General features: G+C 35.9%; 2 protein-coding genes across 7 annotated transcripts in view; one reads left to right on the top strand and one right to left on the bottom strand.

The window, feature by feature from the left end:
* Positions 1 to 26382, top strand: part of LOC149690564 (protein YIPF6) — a 100547-nt gene that overhangs the window by 59489 nt on the left and 14676 nt on the right. For 2 of the 6 annotated variants that reach the window (XM_089870135.1, XM_089870134.1), the window contains 3 exons: positions 3480 to 3537; positions 22731 to 22781; positions 23329 to 23466. In XM_089870135.1, coding sequence (XP_089726261.1) covers positions 22767 to 22781; positions 23329 to 23466 — 153 coding nt within the window. In that variant the 5' untranslated portion in view covers positions 3480 to 3537; positions 22731 to 22766. Of the gene's footprint in view, positions 1 to 3479; positions 3538 to 22730; positions 22782 to 23325; positions 23467 to 26382 lie in introns of all 6 variants that reach the window. The other 4 variants (XM_089870133.1, XM_089870132.1, XM_089870137.1 and 1 more) reach the window with 2 other exon arrangements.
* Positions 1252 to 2157, bottom strand: LOC149690565 (uncharacterized). The gene is made up of 2 exons (XM_089870824.1): positions 1846 to 2157; positions 1252 to 1778 (listed from the first exon to the last, which is right to left on the bottom strand). The coding sequence occupies exons 1-2, from the start codon at positions 2149 to 2151 to the stop codon at positions 1509 to 1511; spliced, it is 576 nt and encodes a 191-aa protein (XP_089726950.1). The 5' UTR covers positions 2152 to 2157; the 3' UTR covers positions 1252 to 1508.

The following is a 26382-nucleotide window of genomic DNA, read 5'->3' as shown; positions in this document are numbered from 1 at the left end:
ATAACTCTTGGAAGCGTTTCTTCATACTCTCTAAGAGCCCATATTTCAAACCAGTATATTGACAGGGTTTTGACTTAATTAGCTCGTGATAAACAAACATAACTGCAGAAATGGCGACAGCTGAAGTTGAATATTTAGCGCCTTGAACAATATTTGTTGCTTGTTCAATTGGTTTCAAAAGCTTAATCAAATTTGAAATATCAAGCCTAAAGATAGAGTAATGATTAAAGTATAATTTCTGTTAAATTTAAAACGTGTCTTATTGTACTTCATTGACGTTGGAGGCAATGCGAAATCAAGTTTCTTGCGTTCTTCATTAGCTGCTTTCAAAAGTACTTGTTGAACTTGGTAAAACGTTTTATCCTAAAATAGAAGTAAATAACTGAATACTCAAATCTAATGACCCGGAAATTAAGATGGTATTCAAATTAACCTCGTTAAGTCTTTCCAGCGCATGCAATGTCGAGTTCCAACGTGTCACATTAGCAATGCGTAAGTCCTTTCCGGTTAATTTCTTTATTTCCCCTGAATAATGATTGGACTTTCGGATAAATCGGATTATTTTATTGCAATGCTCTATCACGGACGCTGCTTTTTCATCAAGTTTTAAGCCATCATTCACAACCAGCTGTAAGGTGTGAGCCGCACATCTCACTCGGTCCCAATTCATTAAAATTTCCGCAATATCCTTTTCAGAGAGAGCTAACATATTCATTGTATAAGAATTTCAAATTTATTCTCCATTTCCTGCAGGATAATTACACAAATCGTACCTTCCTGTTCATTGAGAAGAAGGTGCTCTTCATCATTTTCAATAAATTCATTATCAAAAAAATCAATTTCAGTTTCATGCTCGTCCGAGTTGCTTGTTTTGTCAAATTTGTCACTTCGAATTGCTGGAGCCATTGGGGTCCAGTCAACGCCAATTCGTTGAACTACGTCAAAAGCAGCCGTTATATTGGAAGCATTGTCTGCCATGACCTTTCCAATCTAAGTAAAAGGAAGGATTAGATAAACTTTAAAAGGTTCTATATTCATGACATGGTAACCGCATCGAGTATACCTGCAAGGGATCAATGTTTAATTCTCGTAGAGCTTGGACTACTTTTTCTCTAATATTTTCTCCTGTGTGTTTTTCTCCAAAATATTTAAAGGCAATTGTTTTCGATACTAAATCCCAGTTATCTATGAAAGGTAGAAAATGAAATACTTGTTTCAATATATTAAGTATGCATAAATATATACCAGATAAAAAGTGTGCTTTAATTCCAATAATTCCCTCTCTTGATCTAGAGGTCCAGATATCGAGAGATAGATGCAAAGCACATTCATCGATAGAACCCAAACTTAGTTTTAGGGCGGGAATTACTACTGTATCGATTGATTTTTTCAAATCACTACATATTGTCTGCCTTGATAATGTTTTGATTTCTGGATTCAACTCATGCATAAATTCCTTAAATCCAGGAGCTGCAGGAAATTAGAACAAAAATTGTAAAAGTATAATTTTAACAGTAGAATACTGATTGTAAACACTTACAATCCGGCAAGCTCAATGGCAATCCATCTCTACATATGTAGTTCAAAACAGCATGTCTATATTTTTTCTGTATCCAAGAAGAATCACTGGTAGAAGCTCCTTTCATATTGACAGACGTTGAACCAGTGTATTTAAAGCCAAGGTCAAAGAGAGTTCTTGGTGCAGATTGAGTACAGACGGGAATTTTCCCACATTCTCCACTAACTTTTATTTTAGATAACTCGATGTTATGAAGTCTCTAAGAGGTTGACAGTAAGTTTAAAAATGTAATTGTAAAAGTAAAAGTAAAAGATAATAGCACTCACTTTTAGATGTCGTTCAAAGTTGTATATTGAATTTCCTACATTTCCCTTGATGCATTTATCACAAAAAACGCATTTCAAAACTAACTGTAGATATGAACTGGTTGGTTCATAGAACGTATGTCCTTCGTAAGTGTAATAGTTTTTCAGACGCATTCCCGCAGTTGAAAGTTCAAAACAGAAACCGCTATTTTTCTTTATTTGCTGATGTTTTTGTTCAGTCTTTTCTTCATCACGATCCGCTTTCATTTCATCACTACCATCATAATCCGCTTCCGTTTCATTACTACCATCATAATCCGATTTCATTTCCTCACTATCCATGCCTAAACTTTCAACTTAAGTCTCCCTAAATTAGCAACTTAACTCTCCCACTTCGTTTCATCTATTGAATCTAGTTTGCCAGGCTTTCTTACACTACAAGCCTAGCAACGCTCCTAGAACATTCTCGAAGTTTTGTTTCAACCAATAAGCATTCGTATTTCACCACTAGACCGATTCAGACAAGCACAGGGAACCCAGACAGTCACATGACTATTTCAATACACAGCTGTCAGTTTTGTTTCTCTATTTACCTTCCTACCCCCTAGTCGCCCAAACCCCCATCGAGGTACAGTGGAAAGATTTTTATTTTCCCCCCACTCCAAAGGCGAGAAGGAGAGAACCCCCTCTCCCAAAATATTTTTCCTCCCACTCACCTCTCACACTCACGAGGCATTGTGAAACGCATGTTTTTAAAACTCACCCTCTTTTACACCCCCCTTACACCGCCCGTAAAAACTCGCGCTCTTTTAATATAGGTTTTTCGAGTAGGCAAAGAGGTTCACTCCAATGTTTCATGATATTATAACGATGCGCTCATTTTCTTGCCTATTGTTTTGTTAAAGGCCTACCACTCCCACTCACCCTCCACTCACAATAGTATAATTTTTGATTATCTCCTCTCAAAACGCTCATTTCACTCCAAAAGGAGAGGAGAGCGCCCATGTCTGCCAGGAACTCGTTAATTGACGGTAATAAGCAAGGACACGCGTGCCCAGTATTGGCATTACTTCACCTAACACGCGATCTTCGTCTTCGAAGGGACGTTGAACCGAGGCCTAGTTATCTTAGGCATTGAATTCTTTACTAAATTCAATGGTGCTCGTCCCTTGGTAATTGGATTTGACTTTTCCTTTTAAAGATGTAACGTAGTTGAAACAGAAAACTGGTTGAATATTTGAAAGTCAATCGGGAATAGCGGGTTTTCAAAGTAATTACGTATTCTGGTCTATTATAAAGTTCAGTTTTAACGAGTTTCCAAGAACATTTTTACCTCTTAAATAGAATATTTAATTGCATATAATCTTAGAAATTGGAATTATGGTAAATTTTGTATGCTGGTTCAAAATGCTTTTCATCTTTTCTTTGTTAAACTCCATTAATAATTTTCAAGATAACTTTAATATTGTTGTTATTTCATTGTTAAATATAATTTTAAGCTCTTGGTTATGTTTCATTTATCCGAATTTTATAACAGTCTTTAAATTCTAATTTACATAATTTAGCTTCAGTTATTAAATTATTATCGATATTCAAATTTGCTTAAAAAGATAAATATCTACTAAAATTTTTCTTTTTCCTTTTTCTAATTTCAGAAATACTACGTGTTTATCGAGTTTCCAAAACTTTAGTTGCGCTACAACAAAACGAACGGTAAGTCAAAATAAACTTTTTTTTTTAAGAATCTACTACAAAACGGTAAGTCAAAATGAACTTTTTAGTTTTTTTTTTATTTGAAAGAATCGCTTGAAATTCTGTCTATAAAATGCTAAATCTCTATTTTTAAAGTTCTTTGTTGAGCTTTTCTATACGGCAAACGATTTGTTTATCGCAAATGTATTTCGTGCAAATGACTTTAGAGAGAATTTTAGGCTTTAAATCGCGCAGTAGGCCATAACTCGTTAAGTTAAAAAAAAAACTGATTACGTATGCGAATGAATTACCAACTCTTAAATGCAAATTGCGAAATTTATGTTTCCTTCTGCTCCCACTTCATATTACTGAAGCAAAAATCACCGTGACCTTACTTAAAAACCCATAGGGAATTTTGTACGCTTTTTAATCGCAAATTTCTTGTTAATACTCGTAGTATTTAACTCGTTTTCGCTGCTGGGAAACTCAATCTAGAAGTACATGTACCTTACCTAAAATTCTACAGGTATATTTTTAAAATTGAATTAAAAATTATTAAATTTAGAGGAAAATTATCTGGTATAGGACCACGAAAATGTTTACTAGTTTGTTGAATAGAGAATATAAAATAATGAATATTTCAAATTCGAACTATATGTTTATCTACAATAATAAGGAAGATATGAGCGATAAGTAAATAAACCGTCACGTGGTACATTTCGTCCAATATAATTTTGTACCCTACGTCGTCTGCTACAAAAATAGGCCTAACATTAATTGCTCATATCTTCTTTAATATTATAGATAGAATCATGGTTTTAATTTTAAATATTAATTATTTTATATGATCTTACCAATTAAAAATAAATAAGCGTTTTAGCGTAGCTCCTTTTATCCGGAAACGGTATATATATAGATATTTTACTATAATTAATTATCCCATCCTTTTAAATTAGTTTAAACTGGATTGTTTTCTCATCTTGGAAAAATTCAATTGCTTCTGGGGATGTAAAGACTTTTGGGTGATTTGGGGTTTGTCATTATATACATTATTTTGTAAACCAAATCGAAACCTTGACTCAAAATGTCCCCGGGCTTTAAAAGAGAGCTGCTTGAATTTTGTAAAAGGGGGACGTTGAAGGATTTAAAACTAGCGTATAAGCATCCAGGGGATTTCGGTAAATGTGCTCGGGCTGCATTGGGAGTTCAAGGATGGCTCTCTGCATGGTTTCAGATGGGGTAAGAAGAGTTAATGATTAAATCTGGACGAAGAACTAATTAGGAATGACCGCTGCTGCCGTTACCCACTCCCCACCTCCCACTTCGACCGACCCCCCTGATCAAGTGGGAATTAGGGAAGAAAACCCCTTAACCCTTTCTATCTTATATCCAGAATTTATTTAAATATTCCCCTGAATATCGACTATAATATTGAATTTTTAAATTATCCTCTATGAAAAATTCATATTCCCAGCTAGAGCTATTTTATACAATTGTCGTAAGCTTGTTTGTTTTTCCAATGGTTCAGTATTCGCGTAAGGATTTAATAAATTACTGGAGTGTAAAAAATCTTACTTGGAAGGAGATATAGGAGTGCTGCTAGACTAAGTTCTGTTTTCGCTGCGGGGCTCGAATGTGACGACGGATTGTAGGGTTCTGTTTTCTTTTCCTTTTAATTCCGTCGGTTCCGATTCTGGTCACGTGATCTAAGGTTTTCCTGATAGGAGGACACTTTTCCAACGTTTATATCCTTCCCTTATTTTCCAACTGTATAAAACCCCTTCACCTCCCCCACTTTTCGATAAGACTTGACATTTGCTTCATTTTCTGTTCGCATTAACCTTTTTTTTTCTTTGCTTTTCGAAGTTTATCGCAAACAATCTTTAAATTATGAAATTTTAAAATAATCAAATGTGAACTAATAGTAAAGGCAGGTTGAAAGAGGTACTTCGCTCCTATAATATGATATTTACGTCACGAATTCTGGTGTTTATCTGTTGATTCTTTCGTCAAACAATCGGGTATTTGAGATGTTAGAATATTTTTGGTTCTTGGTCGTTATCCTTACTGCTTGAGTTTCTGAACTTCTTTATTTCCATTTTTTACTTTCAATTTATCCCACCTTTTCTACCTCATTTACTTGACCTAAAATTGATCTACAGAATTCCCGTTGGTGAAACTGTTCTAGATGTGACCCAAACCTTTCATGGTGGTACGGGTGTTTGAGTGTAGGTAGGCCTGGTGAGGGTGGAGAGGGAGGGGGACGAACGAAGTGCCACGGAACGAACGAGATGGAGTCGTAGAAAAGAGGAAGGACTTAATTCTAGTTGGCGTCCGATAATGAATGTCCCGAGGCCCAAGCACAACCTCTCTCGCACACAACTCTAGATCTTTACCCCCCCCCCTCGTATATATACCTCCTCTTGGCTGGCTGTCGAGTTATTTTTACGAGAATCTAGAGGGCGCTTGCAGCACTTTTCCGCCTCAAAGTGCTCAACTTCTATTTCTCTCTTTTATCCACCCTTTCCCCTCCCCCGTTCATCTCACGTGCGCATGTACGATTTCGTCAGGATTCGTAGATGAAATGGTTAAAGAACTGTGCATGTGTTCCAAAATGGGTGTGATATAACCGAAGTCCAATTAAATTAAATGAGTCGAAAATGTAATTTTAGGGACACCGTTTGTAAGTTGTGATTGGAGTACTTGTTTTACTGATGATCTCGCTTAATTAAATTAGCATTATCTTTCAGTTTTAAGGTGCCATCTCTAAAACACTCCAATTAAAAATTTGACTTTTCCACCGAGTGCTCGCTGTATTCTGGCCCTACCACAATTTTAGAGCTCCCTAAATAACATCCATTTCTGTTCCAACCCTTTTTGTGTAGAGATATGATTTCAAAACATCGTTAATATTGTATTATTTCAATTAATTCAATTTCTCAACCATCTCATCTATACAATTGCTCCTTCTAGCTGTTAGATCTTTCCTTCATCTTCCACATCTCTCAGTCGGTTTACGTTCGTTTGGAGATATTTTCTACTGGTCTAGAAAGTTCTTCTCCTCTAGATGGATAGACTTACATTTTCTATGGATGAGGTTAGTTTTGGGTGTTCGTTCGAGCTTGCTTGGGTTTAGATCTATCTCATTTGCTATAGATGGAGACAGATTGGCCAATCGTTGGTCGGTACGCGCCATCTTTCGGATGTCTTTCCTCCGTCCGTCCGTGTTTGCGACGACCGCCCCAAGCCCTCTAATTAGGCTCTGAGCTTAAGTAAACATCCAATAGTTAAGACCATTTTTTGGGTGTAGAACTAGAAGAGGTGTCGAGAGAGAGAGTGAGAGATAATTTAATATTCAACGTTTTTTTCTTGTTTTAACTTCTTGGCGCATTTTTACGTCAAGGACTTGTTATTTTTATTCGGTAAATGAGACTAATGAGGAGTAGAGGTCTTGCTTTTGCATTAGAAGTAGATGAAATGAAGTTCAGGGTTCCTACAAACCAGTCAAACCTGGAAGTATCAGGGAAATTGTTGACAAAAAATTCAGGGAGATTTATAATTAAGAAATAAGATTGTGCTTTTACTGTAGGACAAGCCTATAACCCAATAATTTTTTATCCTCGTTATTGCATTCAGTTCAGTTCAGTTCACGAAACTCGAAATGAACCGCACCATATTTATTATTGAAATTTGATGTTTAAAGAGAGGGGAGTACCAAGATTTGCATAATTTTTGAAAGGGAGCTGTAGTTGAACGGTTGAAACCTCCCATTTTATTGTATCGATAAACAATTTAGTCATTTATGAAAATTTATTGGGAGTCCTTAAACGGATGGAGTGTGTATTAAGAGTAGGACGGTTTGGCCCTTAAAGGTACACTTAAATGGAACCAATGCTAATTGGAAAGTCATCTTTTTTAAATCGATTTTTTACGTTGAATAAATTAGGTTTTTGGGTGAATTTTCTTTGGGTATTATTATTATTAGAAAGTACTTGCGGATGATTTAAGGGTATCTTTAAGTACAGGGCGGGATAAAGGGGGGGCGTAGGGAAAACGCTTGGCGCACCAACGCTCCGCTCCGTCAAAGAACATCTCTGAGCAATTCATTATTGAACCGAGAATTTCTGCTTATTACGCGGAACGAAGGCTGCCAAAAGCCGATAACGCCCTAAACCAGCACTCCCTACACTTTTCTACCCAACGCTTTTTTTATTTCCTTTTAGCTTTTTCTTATAGAACTTTCCAAAATACGTACTCTTAAGTATAAAACATCCAGGATCATTAAGATCTGGCTACGAATGTCGTGGTTAAAATCGCGTATCGAATGCGGTAATAAAATAAAATTTAGATTTTATAATGTTTTTAGTAATTTTATTTTATTGTGCCCCTTTTGGGTGGCTTCAAACATTTCTACAGGGGCTATGGGAAAATACATTAAGAGTTTTACCCAGGATGTTGGCTTCTCCGTTGAGCGTCAGTGATATTTTTTTGCCTCTTTTGGGTGGCTTCACACTGAACACCGGTGTGTTGCGGGTAAAACATTTCTACAGGGGCTATGGGAAAATGCATTAGGAGTTTTACCCTAAATGTTGGCTTCTCCGCTAAGCGTCATCGTGCCATTATGCAATTCTTTTGAAATCTAGTAGAAAAATACTATAAATTATAGGTGGTCTATTCTACCCACTTAATCTCTGTTATTACGCAATATATTATTTCAACATTGTACCGAGTATTAACTCTTTTATGGAAGTAATATGAGATGGCAATATTAATGGAGCAGTTTTATATAACAATATTGAATAAAACATTACGCTTTTCGTGCCTGCTTTTTATATCGATCCAATTATAGATTTTCCGTATTTTATTTTAACAATATAAAAGAATACCTTATTCGTTAATGGCTTGTTAATACGTATGAAGGCAGGGAGATTATTTTATTTATAAATACCTCCCTGTTCTAATTTAATTAAACCATTATTCGCGAACTAATCACGCTCTTTAGTTCATAAATGCATGAATAGAGTTTCGGCTGCATTGTTAAATATTTGAGTTGTTTTTTTTATTTTTACTATTTTTCTATTCGTTGGAGGAAAATTCAGCTCCGTTAGAATGCATCGATCGGTTGCTTAATTCTAAATATAATTAAAATTAATGATTCGTTTTATATGCACGTTACGTAACTTTGTTCTTTTGAAATATGAAATATTTTTAATCGGTTTGACTACCCACGTGGAAATACAATTTGGAAGTATTTATAGGCTTTATTTTGCCTACTGTTGGCAATATTCCCACGTTACTTTTGGGAATAAAAGCATATACTTATTTTTGTTTATCGTCAGAGAGATAAGCCCGGTTTTCACGAGACTGTATAATACTACAAATAATTTAAGGGAATCATTGCTTAGATAGTTTAAGAATTCGGCTGTTAGCTCCATCGTCTGCTTCTATTTAGGTTCTGAAATATGGAGAAATCAGTCGATCAATAACCAAAACTTAATAGGCGATTTTAAAAATGACGTTTCATCAGGTGCGCGCGCAGATACGAGTGCTTTCCATCTCTGCTTCCAGCCCCGGGCTACATATTTTGTATTGGGGACTTTTGACCTGTACTCTTTTTCTCAAGCAGAAACAAACCTTGGGATTTGAAGAACAACACGAGCTAAAGTTCAGTTCTCATTAGTTGCAGCTTTCCTCTTTACAATTTTCCTCCAAAACGTTTTTGTGCCTTTTTGTCTCAGTTCCAATTCAGTTCTAAGTGAAAACCAAGCTTTCATTTATCGAACTAGAAAATTGAGTGGGCTTTCCTGGATACCCCTGAGATTGTAGACATTCTTTTAATAGCTAAGGGTTTTTGAACTCACTCAGACTAATTCCATACTCCCACACACAGTAAAAAGCATATATATTTACCCCTATATTAAACTTAATTGCTTTGAAGTTTTTCAAGGATGAAGAAGGACAGCGTAATCTCTTTCTTGTAAATAATCAAAAAACCGGCTCTGAAAGCTTTCTACAAAATTTCATCTTCTTCAAAGACATAAATATCTAAAAACACTATGTTTACGAGTGGGTTTTTTTTCCCTTTTTTCCCGAGGAAAAGTATTTTAAAGGGATCTAGGTTAGAGTAACAAGTGTTCACCTTATTTCATTTAATGAAGTAATACATTTTCAAGGTGGATAAAATATACGACCTCTTTTACTATGAACGCATTGAATCAAAGTTCTTGAACAAAAATAGGCAGCGTGTCTCCATGGGGACTTTAAAATCGTAAAACCCTGCTGTAAATTTATGTTTTATGTTTACTTGTAGCTTAATATGACAACCCTCGGTGTTGGTCACGTCCTACGCTTTTCTAGATCTCGTGCTCAAATATTGGAGAAAATATTGGGGTATTTTAAGGGTTTTTTTTTTCTTTCAATAAATCCAATTTTTAAAACTTTGAAATAATTTTATTTAGCGCTAACATGGTTAATTTTTGTTTAATGAGCAGTACAGGTTAAACTGTACTTTTTTTCGTACTAGAGATTTTTAGGAGAAAGCATTGGGTTATTTTAAGGGATTTTTTTTTCAATAAATCCAAGTTTTAAAAAAAAATAATTTTATTTAGGGCTAATATGGTTAATTTTTGTTTAATGAGCAGTACAGGTTGGACTGTACTTTTATTAAATTATACGAGTTGATATTTAATTATTAGGGCGCCATTTTACAATATGGCGGTAAAGATAAAATCAAAACCATTTCTTCTATCAAGGATATTGAATCAAAATACAAAATTTCAGTCGAATTTTTCCCAATTTTGGAAATATGTCGCTTGGGAAGTAATATTTGCACAAACTTGTGAATTACAAAACAAAATGATTACACCGTTTCTTCAAATCCCTCTGATTTTTCTCTTCTTTAAATTAGACAAGTTGATATTTAATTATTTGGGCGCCATTTTACAAGATGGCGGTAAAGATAAAATAAAAACCATTTCTTCTGTCAAGTGTATTAAACCAATTCGTATTTGTCGTAATTTAGGAAATATGTCGTTTGGGGAAGAAAAATTTTAAGCAAACTTGTGAATTACAAAATGATTACACCGTTTCTTCAAATGCCTCTGATTTTTAAACCTACCTTTTTTTATTTTTTTCAATACAACACCTTTTTGTCGCTCACTTTTGAGAAAAATAAATCAGAACACCATGTACCTACCACCCAATATTTTTTCTTATACTTTTTCCCTTAGAGTTATAAGGTCTTCTAAGAATTGCTCCATTGAACTTATTTCTCATATATATATATAGCACTAGCAGCCCGTGTTTTTTCAACGTATAAAGATCAAAACTCAACTGCACAAACCCTAAAAGAAAAAAGAAAAAAAAATTGATTCGGCGCGGCGTCTAGGAAAAAGTTGTTCAATACCATTTGCTCCAATATAAATTCTAAGCTAGGTGCTATAGCTTTTTCCAGAAGAGTTTTGGCTTCTTATTTTTATATTTTTTTATTCAATTTTACTTATAACTTTGGAGACTTTAGGCCTTTGCCAGCATTGCCTGGTGGTCTTTTATACCTTTTCTCCGATTTAGAAAAGTAGATAAAGTTAAAAATAAATAAAGTAGATATATATAGTAAAGGTTCCGGCATCAAAAATGTTCCGGGGGGGAAAAAATAAATAAACCCGACTTAGGCTGGAAGTTTTCTCAATTCTATAGCATTCACTTAACCTACATTTGTTGATAAGGTTAAAAAAGAATATTTCTTTGTTAGGTTTTGCAATACCTAGACAGAAGCTCGTAATTTGATGTTAGTATAGTGTCTGGATATTGTTATTGGGTAATAGATATGCAGTGAACATGATGTTAAATTTTACTTTTAAATTTAGTATTTTATTTTTTAATTATAGCAATTTATTTAAATGCAAAATATGGGATCCAGACTTCTGTCGTATTTTTACATCCAGTCAAAGGCAAATAGAATAGACAGAAAGTGTGATTTAGGAGTAGTGCCCAGTATGATGTTTTCAACATGAAGTCTCTCTTTATCTCTACCGTCTTTTTGGTCGTCCTTATTACATTCTTTTAAAACACTTCTGATACAAGCTAAGTTAAGAAAAGCAATGAGGTTTTCTTGAATTGACGAACAAGAAAAATAAAATTGAAAAAAAGTAGAGGATGATATTGAATTGTGGTGCTATACTGTGTGTATATATCGGTACGGTTGCTTGGCCAAACGTTTGATGTTTGTTGTACATGTTCCGTAAAAGTATACTAGAAATAGGCGTCAGTTCGTTCCATCGACAAAGGTTTTTGCTTTTATGACCGAAATAGACATCCCGAAAAACCCATTCTATTTTTTTTATTCTCCGTCTCTTTTTGGGATTTCTTCTCCGAACCGCACTATACATGTTTTTCTTTCTCTTGCTGGCAAATAGTCACGATTTTCTTGGCCGCAATGCTTTCTGGGAATTTTATTTCTTTTTATTTTTTGGTATTGTGCGGATAGGTGTGTATCCCGTTTCGAACGGGTTACATTTGAAAAAAAAAGTGTACCATTTCACGATTCCCAATTTTTCCAAAGCTTGTTCCCTCGACTTAGGGAATTTTAAGATGGGCAGGGACAAGTCAGGGAATTTAAACATTAGCCCAAAATGTGGTTGGCAGTGGGTTCTTTGGACAGTTTTGAGTCTAAGATGTTCTCTGACATTTTGAAATCAGTTTACGAGTTATGATGAAGAGTGTTTCACCTATGACCCCTTTGAATTTAATTAGCATCGTCTTTCAGTTTTTTTTCTTACTATAAAGGTGCCATCCGTTAAACACTCCAATCATAACTCGTTAACGGTGATCCTTGTGGCAAAATATGATAGAAATTACTAGGGATAGATTTAACTTTAGAAGTAGGAATGGAGAACAGAGTAATGTGGGCGAGCGTCAAAGTCCCGGACCCCCTTCCACGGGACGGGGGGGGCAGTTATGAAAGAAGAGGCGGGTCATAGCGACAGAGGTAAAAAGGAATTACGTATTTTTTCCCGTCCCCGTCAACAACGTCATAAAAACGTAGTTTAAGTGAGCCAATAAGATAATTTAAACTTTTCGTTACGTGTTGGAGGGAGGGGCTCTATACTGGGTGGTCTATGAGTCGGACTGAAGTAAATACTAACCGTTCTCCATTCCTACTTCTAAAATTAAATCTATCCCTGGTAATACATACGTAAACATAAACACAATACTGACTAATAAATAAAATAAAATACAACAAACCATACAAACACGTCGGTTACAAAGTAACATTAAACTAACTAAAAACAATTCCCTCCCCTTTCAGTATTAATATAAAAATTCCATTTTAAAAAATGTCGTTTTCCGGCCTCCGAAAGGGAATTTTTGGATAAAATGACCAGGAAGCATTTAGGGTAGTCTCAATTTGCATGACCATATCAAAGAGAGAGAGAGAGAAAGGGGAAGCTTTTGGGAATGGGGTAGAGGGGAAGACTTTAGCGAAATGAAGACGGTTAGCATCTTGTTAAAGAGCCACCGCGCGACAAGATGAACAAAAGCGTTATTAGCCGGGATCGGCTGCTGTCCCCTTTGTTAGTCAATCTAACAACAAGATTCGGTGGTGGCTGGCTACCGAGCAAGCCCAAAGTGCGTAGGAATTGGAGGAGAGGCTGAATCCCTCCCCCCTTCCTCATTGGATGGTATACCCTTTACTAGAAACGACGTTAAAACATCTCCTCAAACCACTCTAGAGCAGCAGAGTAACAACGCGAAAAAATTTCCTAAGAGCGACATTACCCCGAATAACAAAGGAAAAGTCTCCAACCATTATGCTAAAGAGTCAGTCAACGACCGAGTATTTTTAATCTAACATGGACCCCAACGCCCCCTCCCTTCCTTCTCTTCCCCCCCCCCCACCGAAAGGCCAAGGGTAAAAAGGCAGAAAAACACGCCACAAATTTAAAGGGATTGTGTGACTGAAGTTTTGGACATAAAAAGAAAATAGGCCTTAATTTGAATTTGACTTTGGAATTTAATTTACCGTGTCAATTAAGAGTCATTGAATTAAGGATTCGAGCTTGAATTGTTAATTATATAACGTATTAGTTTTATCTGCGGTAATTGAAATTTTTTCTTTTCATTTGATGAATAACAAGTTGGTTTTAAGTAGGTCGCGTTTAACTGCATGGAAAAGAAACCTTTAAGTTCATAGGACATGTTTCATAAGTTAAAGTTTGTCACTGGTTACAAACTGGAGCTTGTTATGAAGTGATTGAAGTAGGTCATAGATTCGAGGTAAAGCGACGCCTGGTCAGGCGCTGCTGTCAAAGCCTTAGTACCAGGACTGATAACTTTAAAGACCCTATCTAACGTCTTTGCTTCCATACATACCCATCAATGTTTCTTCCTTATTAACCCTGAAGCAGACGACACTAAACGCCCCTCCCCCTTTTAAAAACGTTCTATTTTATAAATATGTTTGCGTTTTAATTTCAACCTCCCTTTGTAGATATTAAAAAAAAACCTTTCGCCCCTTTTCTCAGTATTTCTAGATGTTGTAGTCAAAAATAAAGAGGCTTTTTTTTTAGAGAGAGAGAGGGGGGATATATTCAGGATTGAGGATAAGAGCTTGGATATAAGAAATAGAATCAAATTGGCCATCCGTATATTATTTGAAATGGCATTTGAAAATGGAAACCGGCGGAACATTATCATTAACGTTTAAAGCGACACTCTAAAAAGATGGGGGAGAAAGGATTTATTTCGATTCTAAATTCTACTTCGAATAATAAAGAAAAAAAAAAAGAAAATGCCCACAGTCAAAATATTTTAGCTTATCTTCTCTTTTTCAATAAAAAAAAACTAACATGGAATGGGAATCTATTCGAAATGACGCGGTGACTTGCTAGAGATGTCTTCTAACGCCGTTTCAGTGCATGGGAAAATTCAAAAAGTTTTATTTGAACTTGTACAAGGAGATTCAATGATAGGCCTAGTTTATTTTCTGAGAGAGCACAGAAATTCAGATTGTTTAGGTACTTTAGGGAAATACTATTTCTGAAAAAACCTGGAAAACTCTGGGAAATATATAAAGAAAATTTTGTAAACTAATTGAAATATATGGGGAAAAACCTGGGACAGTCAAAGAAATATATTTGGGAAAAAACCTAGAAATATTTGGGAAAAAACCTGGAAAATCGGTTTTACAAAAGTTGTTATATTTTTATTTAAAATTTATGAAAACAAATTCATTTTAAAAATATCCACTTGGAAGAAATAATTTGGTTATCATAATATGTTGCGGAAGTTCATTATCGGAAGTAAATTATTTAATCCTTTTCGTGACTGCAGAACTATGGCACATATTATCGTAATTTATTATAGAAAATATGGTAATGTAAAACCAATCTTCAATCATTTTTGATTTTATCTTTCCATATATTCAAGTGCCTATTACGATGTACATGTACATGTAAGTGCAGTTCCCCGGGCTTATATACCCAAATTGTGTGTCTTGTAGAGTCAGGGAAATAGGAAAACATTAAAGTCTAGGTACAGTATACGTGGATAGATTAGACTTGTAAATAGGCCTCTTTTTTTTGTTTGATGCATGTAGTTCCCTAGCTGACCCTTGACCTCTCGCAATTCCTCACTCCCTTTTTCGATGAGATGCAATTGAATTGTCATTCTTGCCTTCTCTACCAGCTCCCCTCCCATACCCTCTTCCTGAGATATTAGTAGACGAGGTAGTTGTAGTACTATAAAAATAGTTTAGTTTAGAATTTTCTCTCTTAGTTTGACAAAAATTAAAATGGGAATTGAGGTTTTATTATTTTGAATAAATGATTTAAATTTATCTGGAGCTAAAGTTTGTTGGGTGTTGACCTAAACCATCTCATCTGTGGTTTGTTCCAGAGCTCGTGCTTCAGTACACACACATCCTACTCTATCCAACAGGACGCGTTTTCAACCCAGAACGGCACAGGAAAAAGACGATTTATTCAACTTTTTTTTTAGCCGGTTCTCTGGGAGTGTCCCTATTTTTGTATCCAATGTATTATTTTTTTTAGTGAATTATTACCTTGAGTTTGCAATACGCGCGAAGGTAGAGCTATACCATTTTCTCATTGAGGAAAATACTCGGTAAAAAGAATAAGATAAAGTCTTGTGTTTTTTTGCGTTACATTCTGCAATTGGGATTTGATTCCTTTCAATGGCTCCTTACTTCTTGACAATGGCGAATGATCCATTGTTTTCTCGACGCGTTTTGCACCCTATTTATATCAAAACGGATCCGATTTTATTTATTTATTTATTTCAAAGTGACGGTAACATGGTTGGCCCCCCTTTGTTTTCTAGCGTTACAATACAAATTCCTGTCCAGGAAGAGTTAGAAATTTCTTCCTTTTTTTCTTCAGCTTCCGAAAGATTTCTTTATTTTTTTAGATTTATTCTAAAAGAAAATGACTTTAAGCCTTGGCTTCTATATATTATGCTATAGTGGAATAAGGATGTAGCTACATTTCGTACGTTACGTTTTACGTAGTTCATCAGGTAACAGGTGTGTTTGTCCCTTAGACGTCTAGGAAATGATGGATTCCTCTAATTGGAAGAGGGCTTCTGACGGGTCACGTGACTTGGCGACGTCTTCCCCTATATAGTGTAGCTTTATAATCAATATACGCCAAAAGCAGCTCCATTTATCATCTAAATACCGTGGCATAAACGCATCGGAAAAAGTATCCAACCCCATCCCGAGTTTATTAAGAATATTACGTTATAAGATGCGCTGAAAAAAACCTATATGGATCTAAAATGTAGGGAAAATCTAATTAACCCTTTATCCGAAAATATCTAGGTGTATCCAAAAGGCGTTAGATTGGGATTACGACCTTACTTTTCTGAAAAAGTCGCGGAAAACCCAGGATTTTAATACAGAAACACACTAACAATCCTCTTAACAGTCAAAACCACTTTATTATACAATGGAAAAATATTTTTATCTCTATCTACAAACATTAAGTATCATTACAGTTCGTTAGGCCTAAAACGAATATATATGCATTCCTCCCACACTTCTTTTTAATGTTATCCGACGGCGCGAAATGAGAATTGGCGACGCTGACCTAAGCTTTTATATTAAAGGTCGAAGGTTAAGGGGTGGGGTGGGTATAGTTGTAGGGGGCGATTGAGAATGAAGGGGGGACAAAAATTACGACACGTAATGGCGTTAATAGGGTCTGTTATAAAAGCTAGCCCTTACCCAAGTGCCCTCGCGAGAGTTTTGGGACCTAGGCATTTGGGCCACCCTTATATACACTTTTATTCGTTTTTCCCGCCCTTTTTCCTCTGGAAATGGCGCGAGAATCTAGGCCTATACTGAAGGAGAAGAAGAAGCGGCGGGTCTTTCCCTAGCTAGCCATTTTTACGATCGTTTTTATTTCGTTTCTCGCGTCAGATTTGGCGGGATCTCGACTGATATCTATTCGCGTTCAAAGGGTTAATGATATTTATCGTAACTGAACCAGGGTTAAGTTTTACCTGATGTATGATTTACTTTGTTAATGGGGTACAACGCGAATACACTTTAGCGCGAGGGCCTTTTTCCGCTCTTTAAGAGCGTATTAATCTTTTATGGAACGGGGGGGGGTAGCTAGCTATAGTGTCAGAAGGTTTAACCGTAGGGATACTGTATGGTGTGATGTTATGCTCGTCGAAACCCAACTGTAATAGTTGGGTAACGATGTTTATGAAGGTGGATTTACCCCGCATGCCTTGTGGGTTCTATGGCGCCAAACACAATACTGTTATGCTGGTATTTAACTTATATTTGAACCCTTTGGGTACACGATGACTGCCTTCAATAAGGGTATTTTTAATATAACTACAGATGTATTTATAGAATAGGGTTAAAATATTTTTGCAAGTTTTTTATAAATATTATTAAAACCAAAATAATTGGTCTAGAAATGTATTTATTTAAATACAAATATTTAATTATCTAATTAAAAAATCCTCCATGTACATTAGAAACAGTATCAATTAAGTCTTATCCAAGGGAACGGGTAATACTGCCTGTCAAGTTAAAATTGAACATACGATGGAAAACTCATAAATGTTCCAAATGAAGGGAGCCATTCTAGCTATAGGATACCCCAAAGTTTCTTCTAATACTTGTAATAAAATTGCATTGGTTATAGGTTAGAAAGCTAGGGGAAAGTTCTGATTAAGTTGTAAGTATACAACGCCATGCACCCATGGCCCGTAAAAGAGTGCTTGCTATCTCGGGGATTCCATGGGCCCAATTAGAACCCTGGATGAGGTCTTTAACTAAGCAATATAAAATATAGCGCTAGCAACTCGCCCCAGAGAGAAAATGGCGCCTAAAATAAAAGAGAGGTATAAATGTATATAGCTTGGTACTATGCTGTACTTGTCAGTATTGTCATTGGCACAAGCTATAATAAGCAAAGACCAATACATTTTTCACGAGGACATCAGTGTTCCTGTCCTCCGACTTCTAATGCTAATGGTGGTCTAAAACATTTGATGGCTTAATTGGGTCACTTTGGTTGACGTGCTTCTGAGTTAGGGTTGGTTTGAAGGGTTATGTGTGGAAGTTTGTATTGCTATTATTATGGTACATCCCTGTGAAATGTTATTTGTTTGTGTAAAAGAGCGCAAAGTCAGTTAAAACTTGAAGCACAAGGATTGTGACCCCGGAATGAGGCCTTTATCGCCATGAACCCCTCTCTCCCGCCCCGCCGACCTTTTACGGTTATTAGCTGGGGCCAGCGGTCAAATTGGGTGCCATTTATAGCTCAGTCACCCCCAGCCGGCTTTTATGGGAGGTGAAACCCCTTTATAAAGGGCGGAAAAGACGTCTTAAAACTATCTTTAATACCACATTACTATAGCAACGCCACTGTTTTCTGAACTATGATACAATCACGAGCGCCAGGTATATAAGAGAAATCGCTGGCTAACTTAGTAAAGTCATGAAGTATTAAGTATTGAACTTTCAACTTAACGTTGTGTGTTTTATAGAGAACCATTCCGGCCATTTTTATGGTTGCTGTTAGATTGTAAAATTTTTATCCGAAGTGATTTAAGAGTTTTGTAATGTCAAAAGTTAATAAAAATGGTGGTGTTTTGACAGTTTTGGTGGTGATGCAGATAAAAACCTGGTCAGTTGCTTATCCAGGAGAATTCAAGTCTGGGGAATTTCCTTGAAAACCTTCCTTAAGTTTTAGAGTATAAATTATAAAATTACAACATAGTCTTCTTTATTCTCCTGCCTTTCCGCAATCCCATTTACAAGGACTTTTCAATATGAAAATCCTCCTCTCAAAACTGATTTCAAAAGAATAGACCAAAAATTAAACCTTCATGAACTTTATTTTCTCCCCGCACATGTTTCCATAATAAATAAGTGGCATTTCAGAATTTCCTTTTGAACCAACCACAACCAATATGAAGCTTATGTTCTTGTTTAGCTTAATAAACTGTAGCACAAAAGGGTTCATTCATTTTTTTTTTCAACTGAGAATAAGGGCACTCTATGTTATTTTTACATAAGAACGTATGGATAGCTGCTATAACCCTATTTTTATATAGAGTAAGAAAGGCATTGAGGTGGGTGTAGAAGAACTGCGGTGCTGGGCTTTCGCTTTTTCTCCAGCACGGTTATTTTATAACGCGCTGTTGTTGTCGTATGGTGGTTTGGTTTTTCGGGGTAAGAAAAGCTTTATGAAGCTTTGGGTATCCCGAATGGATGTATTTGTCACCTATGGCGAGGGATTTCAGTCTTGTTTTTTAATCTGCGGACACAATGGCGTCGCCACCCGTCAAGACTTAAGCCGTATCGTGCCAATATGTATGCTAAAGAAGTTGCTTTTTGTCCGCGATGGGTGGGACTGGTTGGGTCTGGTAGACAGTACCGTTAGTGTTTCCTCCTTATTAATGCTCTATTGCGTTATTTTCTTGGTGGGCCTTTTTTACTTTGATTGGGAAACTCGTACGTATATATGCTTTCTCTATGACAACGTGGGTGTTGTGTAGTCTTTTTAGGTGCGTTCCGCGATTAAGTTTGGTGGTAATGTAGTGTATAAGTGCCTGATGAAAGTTAAGCCACGGATTCTCAGATTTGTCTGAAGTGGAATTGATAATAGGGGAAAGTGAGATTTAATAGTATAGGAGTAGATGTTACGTTGATTTTTTCTGAATAGACAATTTCGATGTAACTAATAGGGAAAGACACGGGGGTAAAACTCTGCACTTCATCTCCCTTTTTGACGCTTGCGCTGTAGTCTTTTAGTATCATGAGATTGCGCTGAGACGGATGGCAATGTATCACCCTCTTTTTTATGTCGATAAGTTATATTTTTGGTCACAAAATTATCGTAGTATATATAGAATACATAGTTTATAGACAAGGTCAATTCATACCATTTACACAGGGAGGCCAGGCTTCAGGGTTTACACAAAGAGAGCTGACTCACTGGGTGACTCTAAAGCCAGGCCTCCTTGTGTTAATGATATGAATCCTCCTTGTCTGTAAACTATGAATAATCAAACGTTCTCGGATTTGACAAATTTAGGGTGAAGAAAAGCTAGTAACATAGAGAATTATCAGTATAGGAGTAGATCATTACTTGTAATTCAGATTTGTTTCATTGACGATAGAGTAGAGTACGCAGATGATTGTAAGGAAAGAAAATTGGATGTGTATTTATTTTTTTTGGTGACCTTTTATTAGTATTTTATCCATCTTGTTGTTGTGGTGGTACCCCCCTCTGATATCCCAGTCGATAACCCCTGTGAGAGTTCATAGGCTGTATATAAATGGAATAAGGGTGGTTGCGGAGCTAGTGAAAAGCTTCCTTAAGAGATTTCTCTTTATCCTCGGATCCTCGGCTCCCTGATCTTTAAAGAGAGAGCGAGAGAGAGAGAGAGAGAGAGAATATAAGGAAACGGGGGAGTTCTTTTAAGGCAGCTGCCGTTGACGTAATAAGGAACGCAGCGTACAGTATAGCTCCTCATTCCTTTTCCTTCTTTCAAGAGTCGTAGCGTTTTTAAAAAGAAAATAATGCTTGTGTATTATAAACCTTAGGGATCTAGCTAGCTCTTAAAGAACTCCTTTTTAAAAAGAAGGATGAAAAAATATTTAAAAAAAATAACAAATTAGTCCTTTTAAAATTTTTATCATAGAAGGTAAATATTTATGCTTTTAAAAGATGTAAACATGGAAGGTATAAATTGACCTTAGTTGACCCTAGTGGTATGGTCTTGGACTCGAGTGACCTATGTGTAAGCATGTGGTCAAGCAATTATTATCGAGTCTTTGATATCATAAGGTTTTTAATAGGAGGAGCTAAGGTTCGTGACGTAATGGTGGGTTTATTTCACGCCACGGGGGGGAAGCAATCTTAAATCCAATCAGTGTGGCCAACAGAATTGAGTTAGGACTTAGCAGTGTGTGACGTAGCAATAGCTATTGCTAGAAGCATGATTGCTTCTAGCAATGCTAAATATGGGTAAGGTGTGATCATGATTGAAGTGGGTTCTGCTGGTAAAGTTACCTTAAAATGGTATGAGATATTGGCAAAACTAGGTCAGTTATTTCCAATATAAAAATTTAGTTCGAACCCTAATATTCATAGTTCTTCATTTAATCTCGCTGTACTTAAGATTAAGACCAGACAAAGGTAGAAACCTAGTATACACTAAGAATTGGGAAATTCCTTTGAACACAAAGAGTTAAAACTAAGATAATATAAAAGTAAACGCGCATAGCACCGTACACGTATAACTCTAAGTAAAATGCATGCCGCAATTAGGAGTGGATTTTAAGGCTTTCCGCGAATGTAACAAATGAAGCCAGCAGCTAGGGTTATAAAAAGATATTAAGCGTCGAGGTGCGGGGCTTATTTCTAGCTGCGAAATACATTTTTCAAAAGAGTTTCTCTTCCCCAAAAACAATTTACCTCGAGCTAGCGAGACGCGAATATAGCTAGCTTGCTTTTATTGGAGGAAAAGCTGCGTGAAAACGTTGTCGGAATTATAAGAGTTTAACCTTTCTGGAATTGCCCTGCCACCACCACTGTATACATTTAGGTAATTAGAAAAAGGAATCCCCGCCGGTTATGTAATACCGTAACAATTGCAACGCGCGCTGCAATGCATTAAAGGGAAGGTGAAAATGTGAAAAAATTAATTGATTTTTTTTTATTTATTATCTATTCTTCTACTAATTATAAGAATTATCTGTTTAGTGAAACATCCAGGGTTCGAAAAAAACCGGGTTTTATTTTGTCGGGGTTTTATTGGGTTTTTTATATTTAGCCTTTATTTCATCCAGGACATGCCTCTTCCGAATAATTTTAAAATTCAAATTAGTTCAAGTGAGATTTCATAGGTAATTTAATATTTACACCTTTGGCCAATGGCGTATCGTCCTGCGTTCTTTGTTGCAAAATTTAAATTCTAATCCCTAAAACACCCTAATCGTAAGTTATTTCGGGTGACCCTAAGGTCAAAATGTTGCTGTAGAAGTTACATTCTCGACCCCAAATTGATAGAAGTTACTTTGGTCTTATTTCATCCTTTTTGGTCAAATTGGTAAATGGAAAAATGCATTTCCGCTATATGCGTCTGGGCCTTGTTATGTGGAAAGTTTCCACCCTGTACAGTACCGCGTCTTTAGAGCAGCAAACAACGATTAATCCTATACATAGGTTGCTAAGGTCATTCTCATTAATTTAACCCTTAAGTTTTTCTTTTTTATTATTCTTTCTTGTCCAACTTTTCATTTTTATTCGTTGTCAGAAGCGGAACCTTTACTTCTTCAGATAATTTCCACTCTTTTTTTCTCTCTCTCTCGCTACTTCTTCTTCTTCTTTACTTCCTGTTTTAATTTTAATTTAATCGGCTTAAGTGTCGACGTCCATTAGCGCGTGTTTAAATTAAAAGCAGAAATAAGGGTCTAGTTTTCTTTTTCTTTTTTTTTTAAATCTTTTTGAATCTCCTTGAGGTCTACTTAGGCTTAGGGAGGATAAGCATTAGACCTAATTTAACGTTAAATTAGTTTTTTTTTTGGTTTGAAATTTACCTTAATTCTTGTTTTTTTTTTTAATTGCATTGCGCGGTTTTTTATTTTCATTTTTTTGATGAAATTTAAGCTTCTTTGGTTTAATCGTACTTTATTTTAATGTTTTTTTTTTAATTCATTTCAGATCATTTCTTGTTGTCAACATATATAACAATTCAACATGGCTCAATATCAGGTAATTATATTTTTTTTATTATTTAAAAAATAGTTAATTTTCAAAGGTTGATATTTCTAAATATTCTTAATTGGTTACATGGTTTTAATTGGATTAATTAAGCGTTCTAATTTTTCTAAAGAACTTAAATTGTAACAATTAACCAAAAGCCGATACCGGTGGTTTAAAACCGGTTTTTTTATTTTAATTAACGGATTAACTGTCTGTTAGTTTTAAGCCGCATTGTTAAACCTAAGTTTTGTTCGCATTAACAGGAATGAGAAACACTTAACAGCTTCAATTACTGGCCCCTTTTACCGGCCGCCCATTTTAATTGTATCTTAGCTCTAAAATCTGACGAGTTCAAATTTCAAAAATCCTTTCCTAAAGCAAGAATTTATTCTATTTTATCAGGAATATTGAACATCTTTGAGGGATTACTTTTTAACTTTGCATGATGTACTGATTTCTTGGAAATATGGATATGCTTTGTGATTTCTTTTTCTAACTGGTCTTTTCTATACTCTTTCTCTTCCTTCATGCTTCCTTGGAATGAACGATTAAGAAGTTATCGCAAGATTCATCTTCATTTCAGGAATTTGCTAATGAGGAACCATTGGAAGGCGATATGAACATACCCGACTCTCCAAGCGCACATTCCGGCACAAAGTTTAACACATTGGATGAACCAATCAAAGACACTTTTGTAAGTTTTTCATATAAAAGCCTACAATTGCAATTAGTAACCACTAGCTGCAAGCACCACGTGCATAGTAGAATTGCAGCTCAATTTGAAATTTTGTTTAGGGTTCCTTAACGTAGATACCCCCCTTCCGGTTGAATGTCTCAATTAACCTAACCATGTTTTTTCTCTTGGGCAAAGTTGCTCTGTAGCCATAAAGATGCAGGGGAAAAAAGTGTGTATACTAAGTTACTAACAACCCCGGCCCATTCTTCCATATCCCTGGATAGGTCTCGAGTTCTTGTACAGAAAAAAAACCCCCACTAAAGCTCCCGTCACCCCAGGACCGCATCGTACCATACCGCCCCCTTGTGGAAATTGATAGCCGTCTAAATTTAGACCATATCTTTTCGTGGCTCATCCTCCTAACTCGCTCTTTATCTCCTAAGATTTTGGCCCTCTAGATCTTCTTTTCTCATATTTTTGCTCTTTTTCCTATGGCCTATATGATGAGAACCTAACAGCTACAATTGATTGGATGTACCACATCTTAGGGGGAGAGGACTAGTGGAGTTTGTAATACAACCTTCTTGTTAAAATTACTTCCTTGTAGGCCTTTTTTATAAAAAGATCATCGAGGTTTAAGGATGCTGTCTATATTTTTTTTTCCTTGGACGATTCAAGTATCGTTATGCTTAATTAAAATCGATCTTTTTTAGAAAGACGTGTGGTTGAATACATCGTTGATAACACGATGATACAGTGTTTCTATTTTTGGCTTGTTTTCGAAGTTGGTTTTGAAATTTTAGGCCTAATTTTTATGACATAATGACAGATTACGTGAACTAAGCCTTGGTTTTAAGATTAATAGATATGTAAAGTTTGAAATTTTTATTTTGCAAAATCTGAATTGCCTAGTACTTTAATTTAAAGGTCAGAAATATAAACGAGTTTATCCAAAATATTATTGTCGTAATGGAACCATTTCAATAGACGCGAGAAAATATAATATGCCATGATGTTGGCGTCCTTTAAGTGACCCATGGACGTTGTCAGAGTTCTCCCCAATTGCTTCCATAACCCAGTAGTAATCTCCAAAAGTATGGGTCTAAAGGATACGTATTTCGAGTAGAAAAGGGTAGTAGGGTGAAAACCGAGAAGTTCGAATTACAACAGAATTTATTTCCACGTAATCCTGCATGGTATAGTTTATAGCCCTTATTAATAATCCGTCAGAATAAATAAAGATGGCGTGATGATCCCAAAGCTACTCCCCCTTTTTGAAGTAACCCTAACCCTAACGAGAAGATGAGATGGAGGAAGGAAATATGGATCATAGTTTTCCCCTTAAGCCTTTTGCTGTGAAACAAATTGGTCTAGTCGGGAGCCGCTCTAGATCTTTATAACCTTCTCTAACTGGGTCCCCGAGTTAAAGGCAAATTTAGGGTCATTATGGCTCGTGCATAAAGCAAACATAAAATAGACCCTATAGGACTGACCCGTCATAGTATAATCATACCACGTAAAATTGTCGTTACTTCTCTGTAACATCACCCTGAAGTTAGGCCTATATGGGTTCCTTAACTTCCTTTATATTTTTTTTTTCTTATTATAATTTAGTCATTATTTAAAAGCTACAAATGTAGTTGCGCCAAATCACGAAGACGAGACTATTTTGAAAATAGTACATTTTGTGTTGGAGAGAGGGCGCTCAATGTACAAACAGTAACCCACGTGACTAGGAGGAACCAATTAAATCCCCCTATTTCCCACTGTGGGAATCTATAGGCTCACGGTGTAGAATGCTAGTTAACTTCTCCTTTTTCTATTGCATTGCTCCCTGGTTAAACGACGTCCCACTCCCCTACACTTTTACTTTAAGTTAAGCCTTTGTTTTTATACTGAAACTATATTGGTTCGCGTTAGTTAAGCAAGGACGTTAGGCTTAGGACGCGACATAATGGATGGGTTCTTGTTGAATCATATTAACAAGAGATCCCCTCTTTTGCCATCCTTTTAATCTCCGAGAAATAATCGTACTCGATTTTTGCTCGGCTCATTTGATTGCAAGCGCAAAAAGAGCTTTCTTTTTTATTCTTTCTTTCAAAACCGGAGGCAATTTTAATAAATTATGAAGGGACCCAACCCAACCCAAGGCTTAACGAATAATTAAGGAATTTGTTTTAATTTTATCTTTCTTCGTCACTTCATAGAAAAAGACCAGTTTTAATTATTTATTTATTTAGTTTCTTCAGAGGCAAGAAATTCTTATTTATTTTTACAGAAAAAGGATTGACTCTAATATAAGTTAATGGTGACCCACTTTCGAACTTTGTTAAAATTTATAACGAGATGGCGCCTAAGGCTTATGCCCGTAAACAAATTTGAAATCGTGGGGTAGTATGGGTAAATTTTGCGTGCATTGCATGAGAAAGGGGCTCACGACTCCAGAATCGAATTTTCCTCCTCCATGGTCTTGGCCAACCATGAATCAAATATTAAATCACCCCATCCTCATTTTGCTTGAATATTTTAATTACCTAGATAGAAAATTAATGAAGCATCAATTTCTGATAAGGCCTATTATAATTGACCAATAATTTACAACAATTTTTATCCCCCCGTTCATTGATATCTCGCGTAAAATGGCCTTCCCCATTTATCTTCCAATTAATACCGACCTAATTAAATCGCGGATAAATTATTTTCGCTAATGAGCGAATGAAAGATCTATCTCTTCCTCCCCCCTTCATTGTAGCATTCTGCAATCGGTAAGCGAGCGGAAATTTCTGGAGCAACCAGACCTCTTTGAATAATTTAAACCTTACTCTCCTTGTCCTTAGATTCAGACATTTCTAATGAATTTTAAACCCTGATCAATAGATTTCAATTCTCCTCTAGACTTTTAATATAGACTTCTTTAATTTAAATCAAGCGCTA

The sequence above is a fragment of the Phalangium opilio genome, unplaced genomic scaffold (assembly GCF_054372755.1).
Source record: "Phalangium opilio isolate 3A_F unplaced genomic scaffold, DU_Popi_V2 ptg000031l_1, whole genome shotgun sequence".
In the NCBI taxonomy this organism is placed as follows: Eukaryota; Metazoa; Arthropoda; class Arachnida; order Opiliones; family Phalangiidae; genus Phalangium; species Phalangium opilio.
This window is presented reverse-complemented; position numbering and strand designations above follow the sequence as displayed.